The following is a 16,211-nucleotide window of genomic DNA, read 5'->3' on the forward strand; positions in this document are numbered from 1 at the left end:
AAGCTCAGTGATGATGGATGCTGTGGATTATGGAGTACACTGCCAGGGCTGTGATGGTTATCAGATTCAAGAACCAAAATAATAAAATCTTTCAGAAAAAGAAAACGCCTTTCATCAAATCCCGACCTTTTGAGGTCAAAAAATTCAACAGGAAACTACAAAGCAGCCTCTAATCTCGGATAAACCTGAGGTAAGAATTCAGAGCACACCACAATAGTAGTTAGAGTAGGACATGTCTAAGTGGCACTTTCCATAGTTCTTAGCCGACCCTAATTCTGGAGCTGTCAGAGGCTATCACTACCATAACAGCGGCCAGTCAGATATTCGGGTTCAGGTTCATTTCCAAGCCTTATCATTTTAGAGGCTGTCCATTTCTCCTTCACATAGCAACACCGGCTCCTCCATCAGTGATGCTCATTAGCATATATATAGCATAATGACAACTTGCAGGGCCACCGGCTCTGATCCCAACGATTATTTTCTCATTCATCTAAGAATTCTGATGTGCTCTGTAATGACTTGTCTACCGAGGTGGGTTGAAGGGGGGTGGGAACGCAGGGGGGGGGGGGGGGGAGTGGACAATATGCTCTCAGCGGGAGCTCTCTTTCACAGCAGGTGCAGACCAATCAGCAACAGGCATTAGTTGTATGCCTGGGAGCGAACATCTTAATCCCCTAGCAGTAAATCCCAAACTTGGGAAATATACTTAATAGCATTATGCGAGATGTGACCAAGTCTCGCTGCCATGTCTCCCGCTGAAACAGTCGAACAAAGCCGCTAATTCCCCCAGCTACAATTAGTATAGGGGAGATATTTTAAACTGTGCACGTAACGCTGGTATGAGCGCTCAGTAAATTATGCTTCTGCCCTGAGCTGACATGCCCATTAGGCAGGGTCTTGGTAAGCTGCTGCAAATGTCGCAAGGGCCAATTAATTAGGGAATTTAAAACAAATGTGTAAAAGCTCTGATGACCAAGATTGGGATTCCAAAGAGAGAGAAAAAGTTTTCTTTCTCAATTGTCTGGGGCATAAAATTAACCGCACAGAGAGATGACAGGCTGCAAATGAGGACGAGCGGTTCGTAGCTCAACTAACCAGCATCGTCGTCATCATCCATCTCGCCGTTGACCTCTGACGTTTTCATGAGCCGAGCTTCCATCACCTCCATCTCCTGTGAATCTAATTGTTTCTTCATGGCGTCAAACCTGGCCTGGAATGCACACGTTCGTACACCAATCAAAAAAATGTCACACTGACATTGGAATTAGTTTTTTTGAAATATTACAATGTGAGTTTATATAAGTGTGTATGTGCCTGTAGATCCTTCATGTCCTTCTCCAGGCGGAGTCTCTCTGAAGTCTCTGTCTCCAGCATCTGGGATGCTGACTCACTGGTGCTTCTCTCATCAGCCAGTTCTGCCAACAATTCTGAGATCTACACACACACACACACACACACACACACACACACACACACACACACACAGTGTAATACAAAACTACAAAATATAATACCCGCTGTCATTTGCCGTCTTCCCAGCATGCATTGCCACAGGCGAAGGGACCCACCTTGCTCTCCAATCGATCCGTGTTCAGTCTCAGCTCGTTCCGCTCTTTCTCCACTTTCTCCAGCTTCGATTTCTGCTGCTGTATCTCCTCCTGTGGTACAGAACGTAGCCTATATAAGTTATGTGTAATGTAACAGGCAAAACTGTGAAATATTAAGTGTTGCAAGAGACATTAAAAATGAAAAACAGGAAGTTCCATGCTGCAGTGGCATGCAGTGCGTCATTAAAGGGGACTAGAGGCTGTCTGACAGGTAGGGATCTATCGGTGTTGGGGTGCGTCACACAGAAAGGCCTCCTCACGTCTTTGCCTCGCATCTGCTCCTCAGTGAGCTGGACCTTAATGAGGGGCTGGACTGTGGCGAAGAGCTTCCACCACGGCCAGTGCTTCACGCCGCGGTTCTTCTTGATGTTTTTCTGGATGCAACGGATCGCTAGATCCTGAATCTAAAACACACACAGGGAGAAAAAGTCACCAAACAGGAGCACATCTGGGACAACGTGTGTTTTTTTGTGGAGCAGGGGTTCTAAACGAAAGACATCACTTTTTTCTTTTAGCTAGCTAATGATGCGTCGGGATCGGCGGCTCAGTGGTTGAGCATAGCTGGTGTAGTGTACACACACAGAGATACACAGATTGAGTCGGTGGTAGCGCGATTTTAATGTAATCACTTGTAACTGTATCTGTAAATTGATCTTCCAATACAAATAAGTGCTTCCTAATTAAGACAGATGAGATAATACAAGCTTTACTGCTGCAATTTGCACAGTACATGGTGTTAAATGCAGTATATAGAAAGAGATAACGTAATGGACAGATATCACAGGGCGGCAGTGTCCACAGGGCCATGAAACAATGCCAGACAACAAGGAAAATCTTAATTACCCAGTGGAATAAATGTTTTACCGAGGTTATCTATTGTCGCCATATCATCCTCGCCACCGATGAACAATATTTGACAAACATTTCACTCCTCATTCTTATGCTATATTGCCTGTGTATGGGCTCCCGCAGCTAACCCGGGACTTGCCAGCCTCCTCTGGAGAGTTTCTGCAGAATGTGTTCCAAGGCTGGAAGCACATTTTTTTTTGATTAATTAAATCAAACATGTTGGCAGATAATTCCAAGTATTACACGATTTCCATGCTGCTTATGCATGAGGCTCTCCAGCAGCAGCAGATTATGGGCAAACCCAATTAGAGCAACGCAATTCTCGGCATCAGGTACATTTCGCCCTGAAGGTACTGTCTATGTCCAATTAGGATTTGTCACACAGTGAAAGCCTTAACATGGAGCAGAATGCAGCGCATCTCTGACAGAAGCTTTAAACAGGTCTCACTTGTCATATTTAGCCTAAACTGAATAGAAAACAAACAAAAGAGTATACTACATGAACACCGTGGATAAACATGTTGGTATTCACATCACATTAAGAGGGCGTGACAGCTGTGAGACGTGAGAGATGGGAATTAGGCTTGTGAAGCCAAGATTATGACTAAAGCGTTTTTCTGTTTTCTCCCTTGATGTTCTACATTTCCATTCGAGTTGAAAATCACAATCTGTTTCAGTGTGTGTGCATGTATATGCATGCAGGCATGTCTGTACATATGTCAGACATCTGAGTGCTGCAATGAATATACGACTGCAGCGCCACTTCTGCAGCAAACATTTATGCTCAGTTTCTGAGGATTTCTTCAACAATGAAACAACCCGACCCGATCCCGGCCGACGTTACTGTCTTTAAGAGACTGTAGCGGGCTCGGTCTTGAAGCTAGAGGGAGGATATGCAAATCTACACAACCTACATTTAATGAATCCATTGGTGCCAACCATTCCACGCTAGCTTGTAGGGAAGGGAGCTGAAAAACGCTGCAAAATTGGGCTACATCTTGGCGAGGGGACAACTGGCCTCGCAATTTATGAAGGGGTCCCTTCATAAATAATCTGAAGATATCTGACTGGAAATAGGTTCTGTGGGCTGCCACAAGTCTTCCCTTCATATACAGTATTCATAAGCAGTTTTTGCATGCAGTCGTATTGTCAAAATGGTGTATTTGAATATGTCTTGGAATTACTTAAATTGGGGATGACTAGAGAAACTTCTTCTGTAAAATGACCTGTTGTGACCACTAAGATAATCATCACAGCTTCATGAAACTTTACAACCACAAACTACAGACCTTGGCCGTTCAGAGGATGTATGTATGGGCTTCCTAAGTACAGTATATTGACAATGAGGGGGTAAGCTTTGACTTACACTAACGTGTAATGGGCACACACTATTTATAGAAATGTACCTTACACCAATGCAGAGCCTATCTACGCCTTTACAGCGGGAGGTATTCATGTTCGTTATGGAACTATGGGTTTGTATGTTTCAAATGAATGAGATATCTTGCATCTCCATCTGATAAAGGTTTATATAATTCAATGAGCACTGTTGCAATGAGTAGGTATAGTATGAGAAGGCTAAAGCTAGCTTATGATTGCTGCTTTACACAGATTTCAAAGCAAATAACTAAAAAAACGAAAAGAAGACATATAAACATTTGTAGGGTACCTGAAGGACAAAACCCCCAATGCGGCAAGTGCCAGCTGAGGGAAAATAACAGACTTTTAAAATGTCAGGTTGTTCCCTTGAGGAAGCAGTTGACAGTTGAACGAGAGGAGAGGGGGGGGGGGTTAAAACACAAGAAAAATTATGGTTTTGTCATGTAATGTCACATGGGCTTGGCACAGCTTCACAAGGTTAACATGCCAGGGACTATCAATCAAGGGAACTGGTGACCGTCTGTCACATCCATGTACATCAACCAGGAAGTGTCGGAGAGGCTTCACCAGAACACATCCGCACTGTTCCAGAGGCGCAGTATCATCTACTGAACCTGCTAAAACGGGATACTTCAAATCAGTGCAAGAGGCAATGGAGCCCAATCAATATTCGCAAAGGGATGAAAGGGTAACAGCAAAGGCGCAAGTGGACCTTATTATGTGATGATTATTCTAAGATTGAACAGCAACACACTCTGTGAATCATGGAGAGAAGCAGAGATGAAAATCACTCCACAGTCCTGCTTCTGTTCCATTAATCTGGTGTCGACTAATTGAATCAGGAATAATACGAGCAGAATGAGATTCAGCGGGAAGGGAAAAAAATAAAAAAATAGCGTTTCGGGTAATCATTGCAAGAAGAGAGACGTGTAATAAATCCAGCGTACTGTGTTTGCTTGAGCAGTATGTGAAAAAAGGAGAAATCAAGGAAACTAGACTTGGCACTGCTCCTCACTTCTGGTTTCTCCTCAGCACACATTTTCACATCTCAGTCTGACACTTGACTTTACTGCAGATACCGACCTAATAATGTTATTTACACCTTTAGAGGGCTTCAAATGATAGGCCGTTCCATTATTGGAAAGACTGGAGTTCGATAATGCACGATTGGATTATTCTAATGCAGTGAATACCTGCACCGAGCTGTGCCTGACACTGACTCAGACTGGGCTGCATGTTTGGAATATAGACTCTGTACAAGAAGTGGACGTAGTCTCACCCATTTGTATGTGGAGAATGCCACTTTGACGCCTGGACTTGAGCATTTTGCCCGTCACCATCTTGGTTTTTTGCAACCAGAAGTGACATGAGTTGAAGGAGCTAAGTACAACCGAACGCTGAATGAGACATTTTTAGGCGACCCAAATGTTACAATTAACTTTCATGAACTGAAAACGCACTGTGAAAGGGTTAAAGTTGTACGAAGGCGGACTTTGCTACTTTTGGACAGGACCAGACTAATTGTTTCCCCCTGTTTCCAGTGTTTGTGCTAACCCGAGAGTACCGGCTGCTTGATAGCTGGTTGTTGATAGTAGCTTGATATTTACTATACAGACATGACAACATGGCATCATCTGACTCTCTCTATTATTACTTAAGTATCACAACTGGTCCTTAAATTGGAAATCTATAGATATGAGAGATATTTGTGTTTGTATGTGGGCTCTGCTGCATTTAGTTTTTGATTGTCCTGCTGGAGGTAGGCAAGGTTGTGTGACTGAATTGAACTTATGACCATGAAAGCAACGTGCATAATCATGGGCACAGTTTGAATAAGCCTCTACACTACATCCCCCTGAGTTGATAGAATCTGCTGTCACAGTCATAATTGTATGTAACATTGAGTTTAAGAGCAATGAAATTACAAGAAATCATGAACTTATCTCTCTATTAAGGATGTATTTGCGGGAAATAAGGGGCACATGGGGGCAGAGGGGAAAAAAAACTGCCTCTTTGCTGATGACATCTGTAATTGCACAGTTGCCTAGCAATTTTGAATGGTTCCTCGCTGTTGATTTACTTCTCGTCCTCACAGATTATGAAGCGCCGGGCTCTTAGCCTGCTTCACTGTGTGAATAATGACCTATGAACCTAATAAGGAAAATACACTGGCCTCTCTTGGTTCCCCATTTTCCATTACTCAGACTCGACTTGTGGTAGAAACAGTAACAACAGAAGAGAGCTGGAAGTCCAGTCATATAAAAGGACATATTGATTTACCTCATTGCAAAGATGACAATTTCATAGTTTTACTGGCATCATATATATGATATCTGCTCACTAACAGCATGTAATACTGGAAGGAGAGCAGCGATGTTGATTCCGTTTCTGCTGGTTCATCACTAGCCAGCTGAAGCAGCACATTCACTTAAATAGTAATCCCAGAGAGGGAGAAGCACTGTGGGGCCCCATACATCACAGGGGGACATGTATGAGATCCAGAGAGATGGACCCATCACATGCTGGGAGAGAGATGGAAGATGGGCGGAGCAGATGGGTGTGTGAGTCAGCAGTATGTTTGATAAGGCTACACTCAAGACGAGCAGTTATGATAAAACGTAACAGAAAGTGGACGGGTCTCTTTCAAATATCCCCCTGGGAGAGCTGATTGGACGGATAACCGAACAGGAGGTACGGAGGAGAGGGCAACAGATTTAGAGAACAGGTTTATAATTAGTTGAAGATTTGCAGCAGAGCGGGTTGGATCTACCCAAAGAGCAGAGTTAACATGCACTAAAATTAGCTGTGAACAAGGAACTCTCAACTCCTGGTGGAGTCGTAGGGAACAAGGCCTCTGGGGCCATTCCATTCATTCTCCACCTACCTAATAAAAAAAGAAAAGAGCTAAGCAGCTAAATGGACCTTGATTGATGGACCTTACTTTGTTCAATTTTGCAAGTATCAAATGCCTTTTTGCATTTGAAACTTGTCTCGCCAGATCAATAATTCAGTTTAAATGTCAACACCTTTGGTGTTTTGGGCTTAGACTAACTTTAATTAAAGACTAAGCCGTTCGTCTCATGTGACGTCTTTTCCTACCTTCCTCTTCTTGAATGCTTGCCGTGCCAGGTGGCCCCTACAGGCAGCTTGGAACAGGGTGAGATTACGCTTGGTCTGCTCATCCCTCTGCTCCTCCAGCTTGGCCAAGGTGCCGGCTCTGAAGAACAACTAGAACAAAACACATAAAACCAAATGAATTTATTAGCGATGGACAAAATGAGTGAGAGATTGTGTAACGCTTATTTTAGCCAGGGGGAAATTGGATTTAGAGGCAGCGCTTTAGAGCAAAATATAAGTTAAAAAAAATAGAGAAATAAGTAAATAAGTGCACTGAAGCAGTTAATCAATAAGAGGCAGTGTAATCCACGGACAAGTGAGTCTTATCTAAGTGGGAAAGCTGTGATTAAGTTATTATCTCGGACAATCAGCCTTGTCTGTTTCTCATCTAGGCCAAAGGTAAAACACAGGTAAACAGCCGATATAAAGCAGATCACGTCACCGGCCTCAGAGGGATTGGGCACTGTGAATGCATTCCAGATATGATGGCAGCAAGCTATTAAAATAGATGGATGACGGACTGTTTCCACCCAAGGTCTCTCTGCACAAGTCCCAATGCTTTACAAATGACCAAATCCATATGTGATTTGTTAACAAAGCCGAAGCTGGAAATGATGGAGCAGCTGAAGGCGGGGAATCTGCAAACCAGTTGGGAGGAGTGATGCATTCAATGACATCAGTGAATATTACCTTTCAAATTGCTTCGTGGGGGCCAGAGCAGAAGCCGTTTGTCATCATGGCGCATGCAGTACTTTGTAAAGATATCTTTGGCTGTGCTGTTTTTCAGACACGTGGCCATGTCTAATTGGCTGTCAAAAAGCTGTGATTCCGCTGCCGTAAGGTTACATGGGGGCTGGTGTAATTGGCATGCAAGTGAGCCAGGTTGCTCGGATGCCACTAAAATGCTTTGCGAATGGCCAACTGTGCTCGTCTACTTCTGAGCCCTTTTCACACTCCAAAGTGTGGCTCCATGCGAAGCTGCCTCCGAACCGTTCTCGAGTTGTGCGTTTTAAAAAGGAACCCTGCGCAGCACACATATCTGGGAGCACAAGTTCCACCGTTTTCTACATTATTGTTGCCTTTCATTTCCTTCTTGGCTGATGGCCACTTTCCAGCTGATAGGATTAGACCTCAGTGTGCCAGGCAGTGTTTACTGTGATTACTTTACAACGTTCATGGGGAAAAACAAAGAGAACCATCAGTTGCGAGAATTTGCTCTAATGACCTGAAAAGAAAGAGAGAATTGCGGTCGGGCAGGGTGGAGAAATGTCTCTCGGGTTGCCACTGGCTACACGACTGAAAGAAGGGGAAAGGCTTGGCAACTTTCCAAAAAACAGGATGACAAAGAAAACCTCAAGGAGGGACAGGTGTAATGAAAGACACACTCCCCCCAGACAGTGAAGTGTCTTTTTAAATAGAAAATACAAGGGTAAAGAGAGCCTTGCACTGCAGCTATCTGCTTAGAGAGGAGTCAAACTGGCAGCGATTTACAGCAAAGGTTTATTCAATCGTTTTGAAGCTGTTGTAGTCGTTTGACATGTGGTGGCATGACTTACCCTACTGAGACCCATGTGGTAGCTGCTCTTCTCCAAATCCAAGGACTCCAGTAGCTCCTCCACCGCCTGGAGTAAAGGCACACATGTACAGAAACAAAAACACACACTTAGTATTTCAACTGCTGCATCCAGGGGGAACTTCTACTGACACCGCAACACTTCAGTAGTCCACAGCTCTCAGTTGCCATGCTGAACTAATGGTACAGTGCCGCCCCCCTTCTTCTCTTGCATCCATTCCTAGCTGGACTTTTGTTTTGAAAGGAATTCAGTAAGCACAGGAAAAGTTTGGCTCCTTAGAACCTCACAACTACAACGCAATTACGACCTGTCCCCCTCATAATCCACCTGCTCCTGGCATATTCCTCACGACCCCCTCTGTGGTCTCGGCCCTCTTGCAGCTTTGAACGCACAGAATCGATGCAGAGGTACACCATCAGCCAGCCTGGAGCCTCCCCCTGTCCATCCACATGCCTGTGTGCTGTAGGTGTATTGTTGTCTCAGCCGCCTCTCTCTACTCGAGCCTCCAGCCTGAAAGACCACATCTAGATTACACCAGGAGAGGTTTGCCACGAGCACTGAGGGGCTTTTGTTTGCCAGCGTTTCCACAGAAACTCAGCCACAAAACGGGGACACAGGGGGAAAAGAGCTTTTCTCTCCCGTCAACCTCATTCTTTCACTCGCTCTCATTTCTCTCTAAAAACAAACTTTTATATTTGTTTCCACTGCACTTCAACCAGGGCTTCTCTCGCAGAGGTCCAGTGCACAATCATTATTTATACATTTAAAACAAAAGCGCTAAAGATGTGAAGCACCTGCACTGTCAAAACAACAGGGGAAAAACCTTGGCAGTTAGTTTTCAATGCCCAGATCACAAAAGAAGATAACAACATCTTCTTGAATGGTATTTTGTTGCTTTGAGCGCACTTTCTAAATATTAAGCCACACTGCAGATCTGCCACTTTAACAGGGGGGGATCCTGATAAGGTTAAGTTGATTAGATAATTCCAGTGTCTCTGATCAATGAGGGTTTATTTCTCTGTCAGTTGACTGCTGACAAATCAGGGGCAGATGTAATGAAGCTGCCTCTTCACAACATCAATCTTCACTTGGCCACTGGCAGAGCTGCACATTTCCCTCCCTCGTTGATTGACTCACTCTCTTCTCGTCCTTCACAATGTAATTCCTGCCATGCTTCTTGGTGAGGTGCGGCGCCAGCACGTCAAAGCGCCGCCGGAACTCCGAGAATACCATGTGATCGGGATAACCTGTAAAGGTCGGCATGGAACAACAACATTAGATTCTGGAATTGTTTGTAGAGTGTGACAGGGACATCAGGAGAAAAAAAAGAAAGTAGAGGTCTGTATTTCTATGTGCGTCCTTAGCAAGTGAGTTATAGGCAGTAATCTCACCTTGCCTGTAGATCCGGAGAGCATCCAACAGCTTGGAGCCGCGCAGCTGAGCACGGAGCAGGGCTACATCGAGCTGCATTAAGCCGGGATCTCCAGTCTCCCCTTGAGCCTCACATTCCCCTCCTTTGAACAGGGATCCAGTCAGAGCCTTGAGGGCATCTGCCTTCGGCAATATGCAGTGAACAAAGTGAGTCCTGGACCTCCGCACCATGTCAAGGAGAGCATCCTGGAAGAAAAAAAAAAAGAGCAGTGCAATGCAATATCTTCCACAGGCGTATCTACATGGAATCAGTAGCCTAGCTGCTTTACATAAAGCAACCAAATGCTACACATATTGGTTTCAGACATCGTACACCTTACAATATCACATTAAGTAAGTACTTTGTGTTTCAATGGTCACATGCTGGTTAAATCTACTGTCCACAAAGTGTTTCACCCTTTCCTTTCATCTGGTTGTTGCTACTATACGTACAAGGTTTGGGGAGCAAACAGCCCAGTATTTGTGGGAATTGTTGTTTTGGATTGGAGTCCACACCTCACGGTCAACTTTCCTAACCATATCTCAACCCTCGTGTATTTGCCATAACAATGCCGTGTGCAGATGTTGTCGATAAGAAAAAAACAGCGTTTTAAAAAAGAAAGAAACATTAATTTTCATAAAATGCTGTCTGTGAAAATAATCCAGTGTATCGCAGAAGGGTTGGAAGCAAAATAGCTGCAGACAGAGCTGTTCTCATAGCACACTAACACCAGGCCTAATATCATTTTCAAATCCGTCTCTGAGCGCAGCCCAAATATTGGCCGTCGTCCCATCCATTTCATTTAAAGCTGCGTAGGGCAATTTGTGTCGGCTATGGTGTCCAAAGGACACCACTATACAAATGCACAACGATGAGCCTTGATTTACTCATCACATCAACCTGTCAAGTTCCCACCACAAACAGGATTAATGAAAAAAGATGCAGACCGGGATGTTGATTCTCAGCGTCCTTGGCAGTACAGGCACATGATGTTTTTGAAACTTGACAGTGGACAAAAGCGTAAAAACAAAGACTGATTGATTAGTTTCATCCTCTCCTCTCACCACTTGAAGCTTTATCTGGATGCACAAGGACTTCTTCTTGATGGCAGCCACCCCTGTGGTGAAGGTCTTCCTCATGCTGGTGGCCCGTCGCAAGGACAGCTGGGAAACGCCTTCGAGGCCCGCGATGGACCCGGACAGCACAGTGGCTCCAGCCGCACGACTCGTGAACAACGAGCTGATGATCTTCCTGCAACAGATGCACTACTTCAGCCTCAAGTCTGGTCTAAAACTCCCCCCGCACCCACCTCTTCAATGCATGTGTGACGCTTACTTTTGGGAGTCCTGCAGCAGGCTTGTGGCGTTGGTAGACGCTGGATTCTGCTTGGCGTAGTTCAGCCACCCGCAGGCATCGTACTCCACCCAGTCAGTCCCGTGACTGTGGCCCAGCAGGAAATGATGATCCTTTTCACTCTTCAAGAGGAAAGTGTGACCTGATGGGAACGCAGGAAGCAATGTGAGATTCCCCGGCTCATTGTACGTCACGCAGAGAGACGAGCAGTCTCCTTTAGGAGTTTAGGAAAGTCGTATGCAGGGTTTGTCTTGTCTTGATTACTATGTATATGCATAGGCTGTCACAAACCTGCATAAACTTACAGTGATAGTAAAATGTGGTAGACTATGGAAAAAAAGACTATCGAAAAGATACGGGTGATAAACTAGACAGAGAAGCTCAAATCTGGTTTGTAATTACGAAACAACACTTTTCTAGAATTCTATGGAGTTCTGTTGGGATATTTTGTATGCATGATACAGTAAGGTTTACTGTGACACAAAAGAGTCTTCACTGGAGAACTGTAGTCTCAGACATTGGGACAAAATGCATGGTGAAATGTCTTCATCTAAAATTAAAGCTGTACCAAGAGTTGGCAAATAACGTGCGTTCACATATGATCACACATTGCACATAGTATTTCATGCCAAAAAAAAAAAACAGACGAAAGTTCACACCAAGCATGTTTATTTGCACCCCGTTATTCGGTTTGGCAACATCATTAATGTTAATATGGCATCAAATACATTTGGAGTAAATATTCACTTTTTTATTAAAAGGTCGACTGGAATCGTTAAAATAAGAGTTACCAGTCAATGTCTGTACACTAAAGGCTGTTGTATTAGCTTCAAGTGTGTCTGTGTGTGTTTGTCCTCTCCTTGCCTTTGCTCTCGCCCTCAGCAGGTCCGTAGTAGCTAAAGAGACGTCCCAACAGGGTTTCCTCTGACCCTCCGGGCTGCAGCGCCTCCTCCTCCATCAGCCACAGCAGGCCCCGAGCCTCATCTATTCGCACCGTCCGTACCTGTCGAATAAACGGTCATAGCTCCTTAGTGCAATCATGGCGGGGACACAAAATGCTCTGTTTTACCGTCGCAAACAATGCCACAAGAGTAGAAAAACATCTCACCAAGACTGCCATTAGTACCTTTAGCTAACTTTCCATTTGATCCATTTGACTCAAAAAGATTGTTTTACCAACAGTCCCTTATACGTTGTCCCACCGCCTTGCCACAAGGACATGAATAAATCGGAGGGTGTTTCAGGTTTTATTGTTCATCCACTTTCTGGGTACTTAAAACATACTTGTGAAGACTTGTGAAGGATTCTGAGAGCTGGCCTCCTACAGTCAGTGTTCCCTTGAATATTCTTGTCTACTAAATGTCAGTAAAAGTGATGGGGATGTTTTTACCAGTATGAGCCGGTTGTGACAGGCCCGATAGCACAACTAGCATCCGAAATTAAAGTTTCAAAAGAATTTGTGGTCTCTGCACCCTCCAGCAGTTGCTGCAATAATGGCGTAATCAATTTAGCTTTTCCTTATAATCGAAATGGAAACAAAAAAGAGCTCATGAATATGGAGAGTGGGGGGGGGGGGATTAAAAAGTAATACAATTAGTATTACAATTAGTGTGAGCACAGAGAAGGAAATAAAACCCACTCCGGCAGTGATGATCATGGAATAAGTGCATGAGAAAGGTTCTTGTTGTGTCCATGTACGATAAATAACAAGTACGTGTTATTGGACAGTGCAGCTTTACATTACACTTTAAAAGCACACTGTGTTTGTTTCTATTTTTGCTCTTAAACCTTTGCCAGAGTCCTATACATTTAGATGATGAAATAAGCCACTGTTGTTTTGTGGATGACAATGAGCTCCAGGGAGATTGATCTCCACACTGAGGCAGCCAGCTCCGTTGGCATGGCTTGACGCCTGAATCCAGCCCGGGAGCTTGGGGAACCAAACTCACAAAACCTAAAAAAATGTTTTTAGCAGCTATCAGGAAGTTACACTGGAGACATCCTTATCAGCAGTGCACACAGCGCTGACTTCAAATACAACACAGAGTATCAGTTTGGAGGAGACATATGACAACGACGAGGCAATGAATTGAGCGTTAAGGCTGTTTGCGATAACGGACATCTGAGGTACAACAGAAGAAAAAAAAAAAATGAATACATGTGTGAGTTGAGAAAAAAAAAAAAAAGAATCAAACTGTCTTTTCATTCTGAGCAGCAGATCTTTAAAGTTGACTTTAGAAATGACTTTGATGGATCTGTGTTTCTTCCCGTTTGGTTTTCAGTGGGATATACTACAGTTCAATTTCTTCTGATGACATTCCCATTAGACAGTGGACCCTATAAAAAGCAAAGCACTCAAAGAGAACACATTGGAATTATACCAAAGTGATCTATGACTCTTCAAACTCTGCCATTTCTGTTTCCATGGTGCAGATCACAGGCTGCGGAGGCCAAACATCGATTTTCTTTCTTAATGTCAATTCTATAACCTTTCTGTTCCCGCTCCTACCCTCCTGTTTGAGCCTCTGCCAAACACCTTTCAATATTTCAAAACTCACACGAGGAAACAACATCTTATGCTAAAAGATGGCATTTATTGTTGATTGAAAAAGGAAGATTCAGATAACCCTGTGAAAATGGATCATCAAAGACTGCAGATTTATGCACGAAAATATCCAGAAATGAGAGCCAGAGATGATGAAGACAACCGACACATGGAGACACTGAACTTACCAGCGCTTGGCTTGAGGCTTGGTCTACCACTGCTACAGACAGGGAGGTGCTGGGCTCAGTGTCATCTAAGGCAAGCTCGATGTTCTCCTGAAGGACGACAGGCAGATTGGCTCTTTAATGACTTGTGAGGATGTGAAATCAAAGAAACAGGAGATTCAAATAGAGTTGGGGTTTTCTTTGGAGCGTGCATATAAAAGAAACTTGACAAAAAAAAAAGGGATCTCTTTAGATTATTTTTTGGAATCAAATTTCAAAAGTCACTCAGTGATTGACAGATTTCATCATGGTGGTTCAGAGGCCTGGGTTAATGGGTTTCTACGGATATAGACAAGCATATTTAATCAAGCGGGGGGCAACATTCATGAAATATGGTCAAACAGATGATGAGGAATAAGACTGTTCCTGGATGGGATGTTTTTCTGAGCATCCCCTTTAACACAAGGACTTTTTCAAGAAACCCAGGAAACTATGGAACCACAGTTTGACCGCCACAGCCCAATTCCTGTTTTGGTCGTAGTCCCTAAAAGGATCCATGGTGTTGAGGGAGGAGGTTCCGATTACCCAGAAACTGAGGAGTGTGAAGGATTAAGCATCGCTGATGGTCCAACACAACCCTGATCCCATTCCCCCATGAGCCCTAGATTTGATATATTCTATTTTTATAGAAGATAGTAAACTCAACATCTTTGGGTTTTGGAGCGTTGGTCTGACAAAAGACATTCGAACACCTCACCTTGGACTGTGGGAAATTATAATTGCCATATTTTATTTTCTTATATTTCACAGACCGAACAATTAAACGAAAAAAATAATTGTCAGATCATTTGATCATTTGGCCCCAGATCCTGGACGTTCTCCACATGTAACAATAGAGGCCAGCGCTGATCCCACGACAGTATGCACACAGGTGCCAGTCATGCAACAAATTTAAAATCCTAATTCCCCTTCATGGTGTTGGGGGCAGCTGGGCCCATGCACCTCGTGAATGTGCAGGCATCCATAATAATTCCCAAGATTTTCATGGATATTTGAATGAAAAAAACAAAGCATATTAGATGTAAAAAAATAAATAAAAGCCACAACAAATCTATTATAATAACAAGAACATTTGGCATTTACGAAGGCTGCTTCTCCTATAGGTAAATGGAAACTCTCAAATATTTCATTACTGTTGCAGATAATAAGATTTCGGGGATAAAAGACGAAATAAATACAGTAAATTACCTTCACCGGAGCAAAGCGGTCATAAGGCAGCTCGCAGTGACAAAGTGCAGGCAGCACTAGGAAGGCAGGGAAAACGCTGGCAGTGCTATTAGTGTGGCCGTGACAGATGCCAGTGTTCCAGTTGACAGTGTATGTGAAGTAGCCTAAATGATTTCTGTTCTCTGCCATGCATAGTCAATATGCAGAGGATATAAAAAAACATCCACAGAATTTAAAATACAAAGAATGTGCCTGTTGTGTGCCTCACAGTTTAACCTGCATGTCCCTGTTGTTGATACTGTGTGCTGTGTTAAATGAGTTTGACCCAGTTTTCAATGACGGTTTCACAGCTTCTTTTATTTTCAAGTTGCACTGACAAGAGAGTATTACACTACACACAGATTTATGCGATACTTCATTTCGCTCCAATTCTCTTTCTCCCAGGCGGAGGGCGTGGGTGAGAAAGTGGGTGGGAAATCCCAGGATCCTTGCTCGCAGTATTAAAACTAATATGATCAAGATTTTAGCGTGCCAGCCGTGTTTTAAATAAGGATATTAAGAGTCAGGGCAGCCGTAATGGATAGACATATATTTATGTTAACGATGAAAGAAAAGGAAATCTTTAATAGTTATATCTTGATTTCTTAGGAATGACTGTAGGTCTGTTATATCGGTCCAGCGCTGCTGCACACAACTCAAAGGGAGGACAGAAGAAGAATTGTAACAACACCGCTGTGCAGCTGGGCGTGTCTCCCAAAGGCAATTGTGAGTGACTTTCCTTTGATCTCGGCAGAAGAGGTGAAGGCTGGCATCGCTAATGAGAAAGGTCTAACACATGAACTACACTGGCTTGTCACAGCTTGTGGCAGGTGGGGGATCTGATGTGTGAACGCATACACTATTGGAGTTGACTTATCTGAGAGAAAGCAGCGGACAAAGGGGGGGGGGGGGGGGGGGGGGGGGGGGGGGAGGGGGGGGGGGGGG

At 43.8% G+C, this 16,211-nt stretch overlaps 1 protein-coding gene across 11 annotated transcripts in view; it reads right to left on the minus strand.

Annotated features, from left to right (window-relative positions):
- LOC116388797 (unconventional myosin-XVIIIa-like) overlaps nucleotides 1-16,211 on the minus strand; it is a 59,248-nt gene that overhangs the window by 20,120 nt on the left and 22,917 nt on the right. For all 11 annotated transcript variants that reach the window (XM_031856992.1, XM_031856991.1, XM_031856990.1 and 8 more), the window contains 12 exons: nucleotides 14,025-14,111; nucleotides 12,156-12,294; nucleotides 11,274-11,433; nucleotides 11,003-11,189; nucleotides 9,919-10,144; nucleotides 9,665-9,774; nucleotides 8,510-8,575; nucleotides 6,936-7,064; nucleotides 1,868-2,011; nucleotides 1,569-1,658; nucleotides 1,315-1,434; nucleotides 1,096-1,210 (listed from right to left, as the gene is read on the minus strand). In XM_031856992.1, the coding sequence (XP_031712852.1) occupies nucleotides 1,096-1,210; nucleotides 1,315-1,434; nucleotides 1,569-1,658; nucleotides 1,868-2,011; nucleotides 6,936-7,064; nucleotides 8,510-8,575; nucleotides 9,665-9,774; nucleotides 9,919-10,144; nucleotides 11,003-11,189; nucleotides 11,274-11,433; nucleotides 12,156-12,294; nucleotides 14,025-14,111 (1,573 nt within the window). The remainder of the gene's footprint in view (nucleotides 1-1,095; nucleotides 1,211-1,314; nucleotides 1,435-1,568; nucleotides 1,659-1,867; nucleotides 2,012-6,935; nucleotides 7,065-8,509; nucleotides 8,576-9,664; nucleotides 9,775-9,918; nucleotides 10,145-11,002; nucleotides 11,190-11,273; nucleotides 11,434-12,155; nucleotides 12,295-14,024; nucleotides 14,112-16,211) is intronic.

The sequence above is a fragment of the Anarrhichthys ocellatus genome, unplaced genomic scaffold, assembly GCF_004355925.1.
Source record: "Anarrhichthys ocellatus isolate YVR2014 unplaced genomic scaffold, GSC_Weel_1.0 scaffold18, whole genome shotgun sequence".
Taxonomy (NCBI): domain Eukaryota; kingdom Metazoa; phylum Chordata; class Actinopteri; order Perciformes; family Anarhichadidae; genus Anarrhichthys; species Anarrhichthys ocellatus.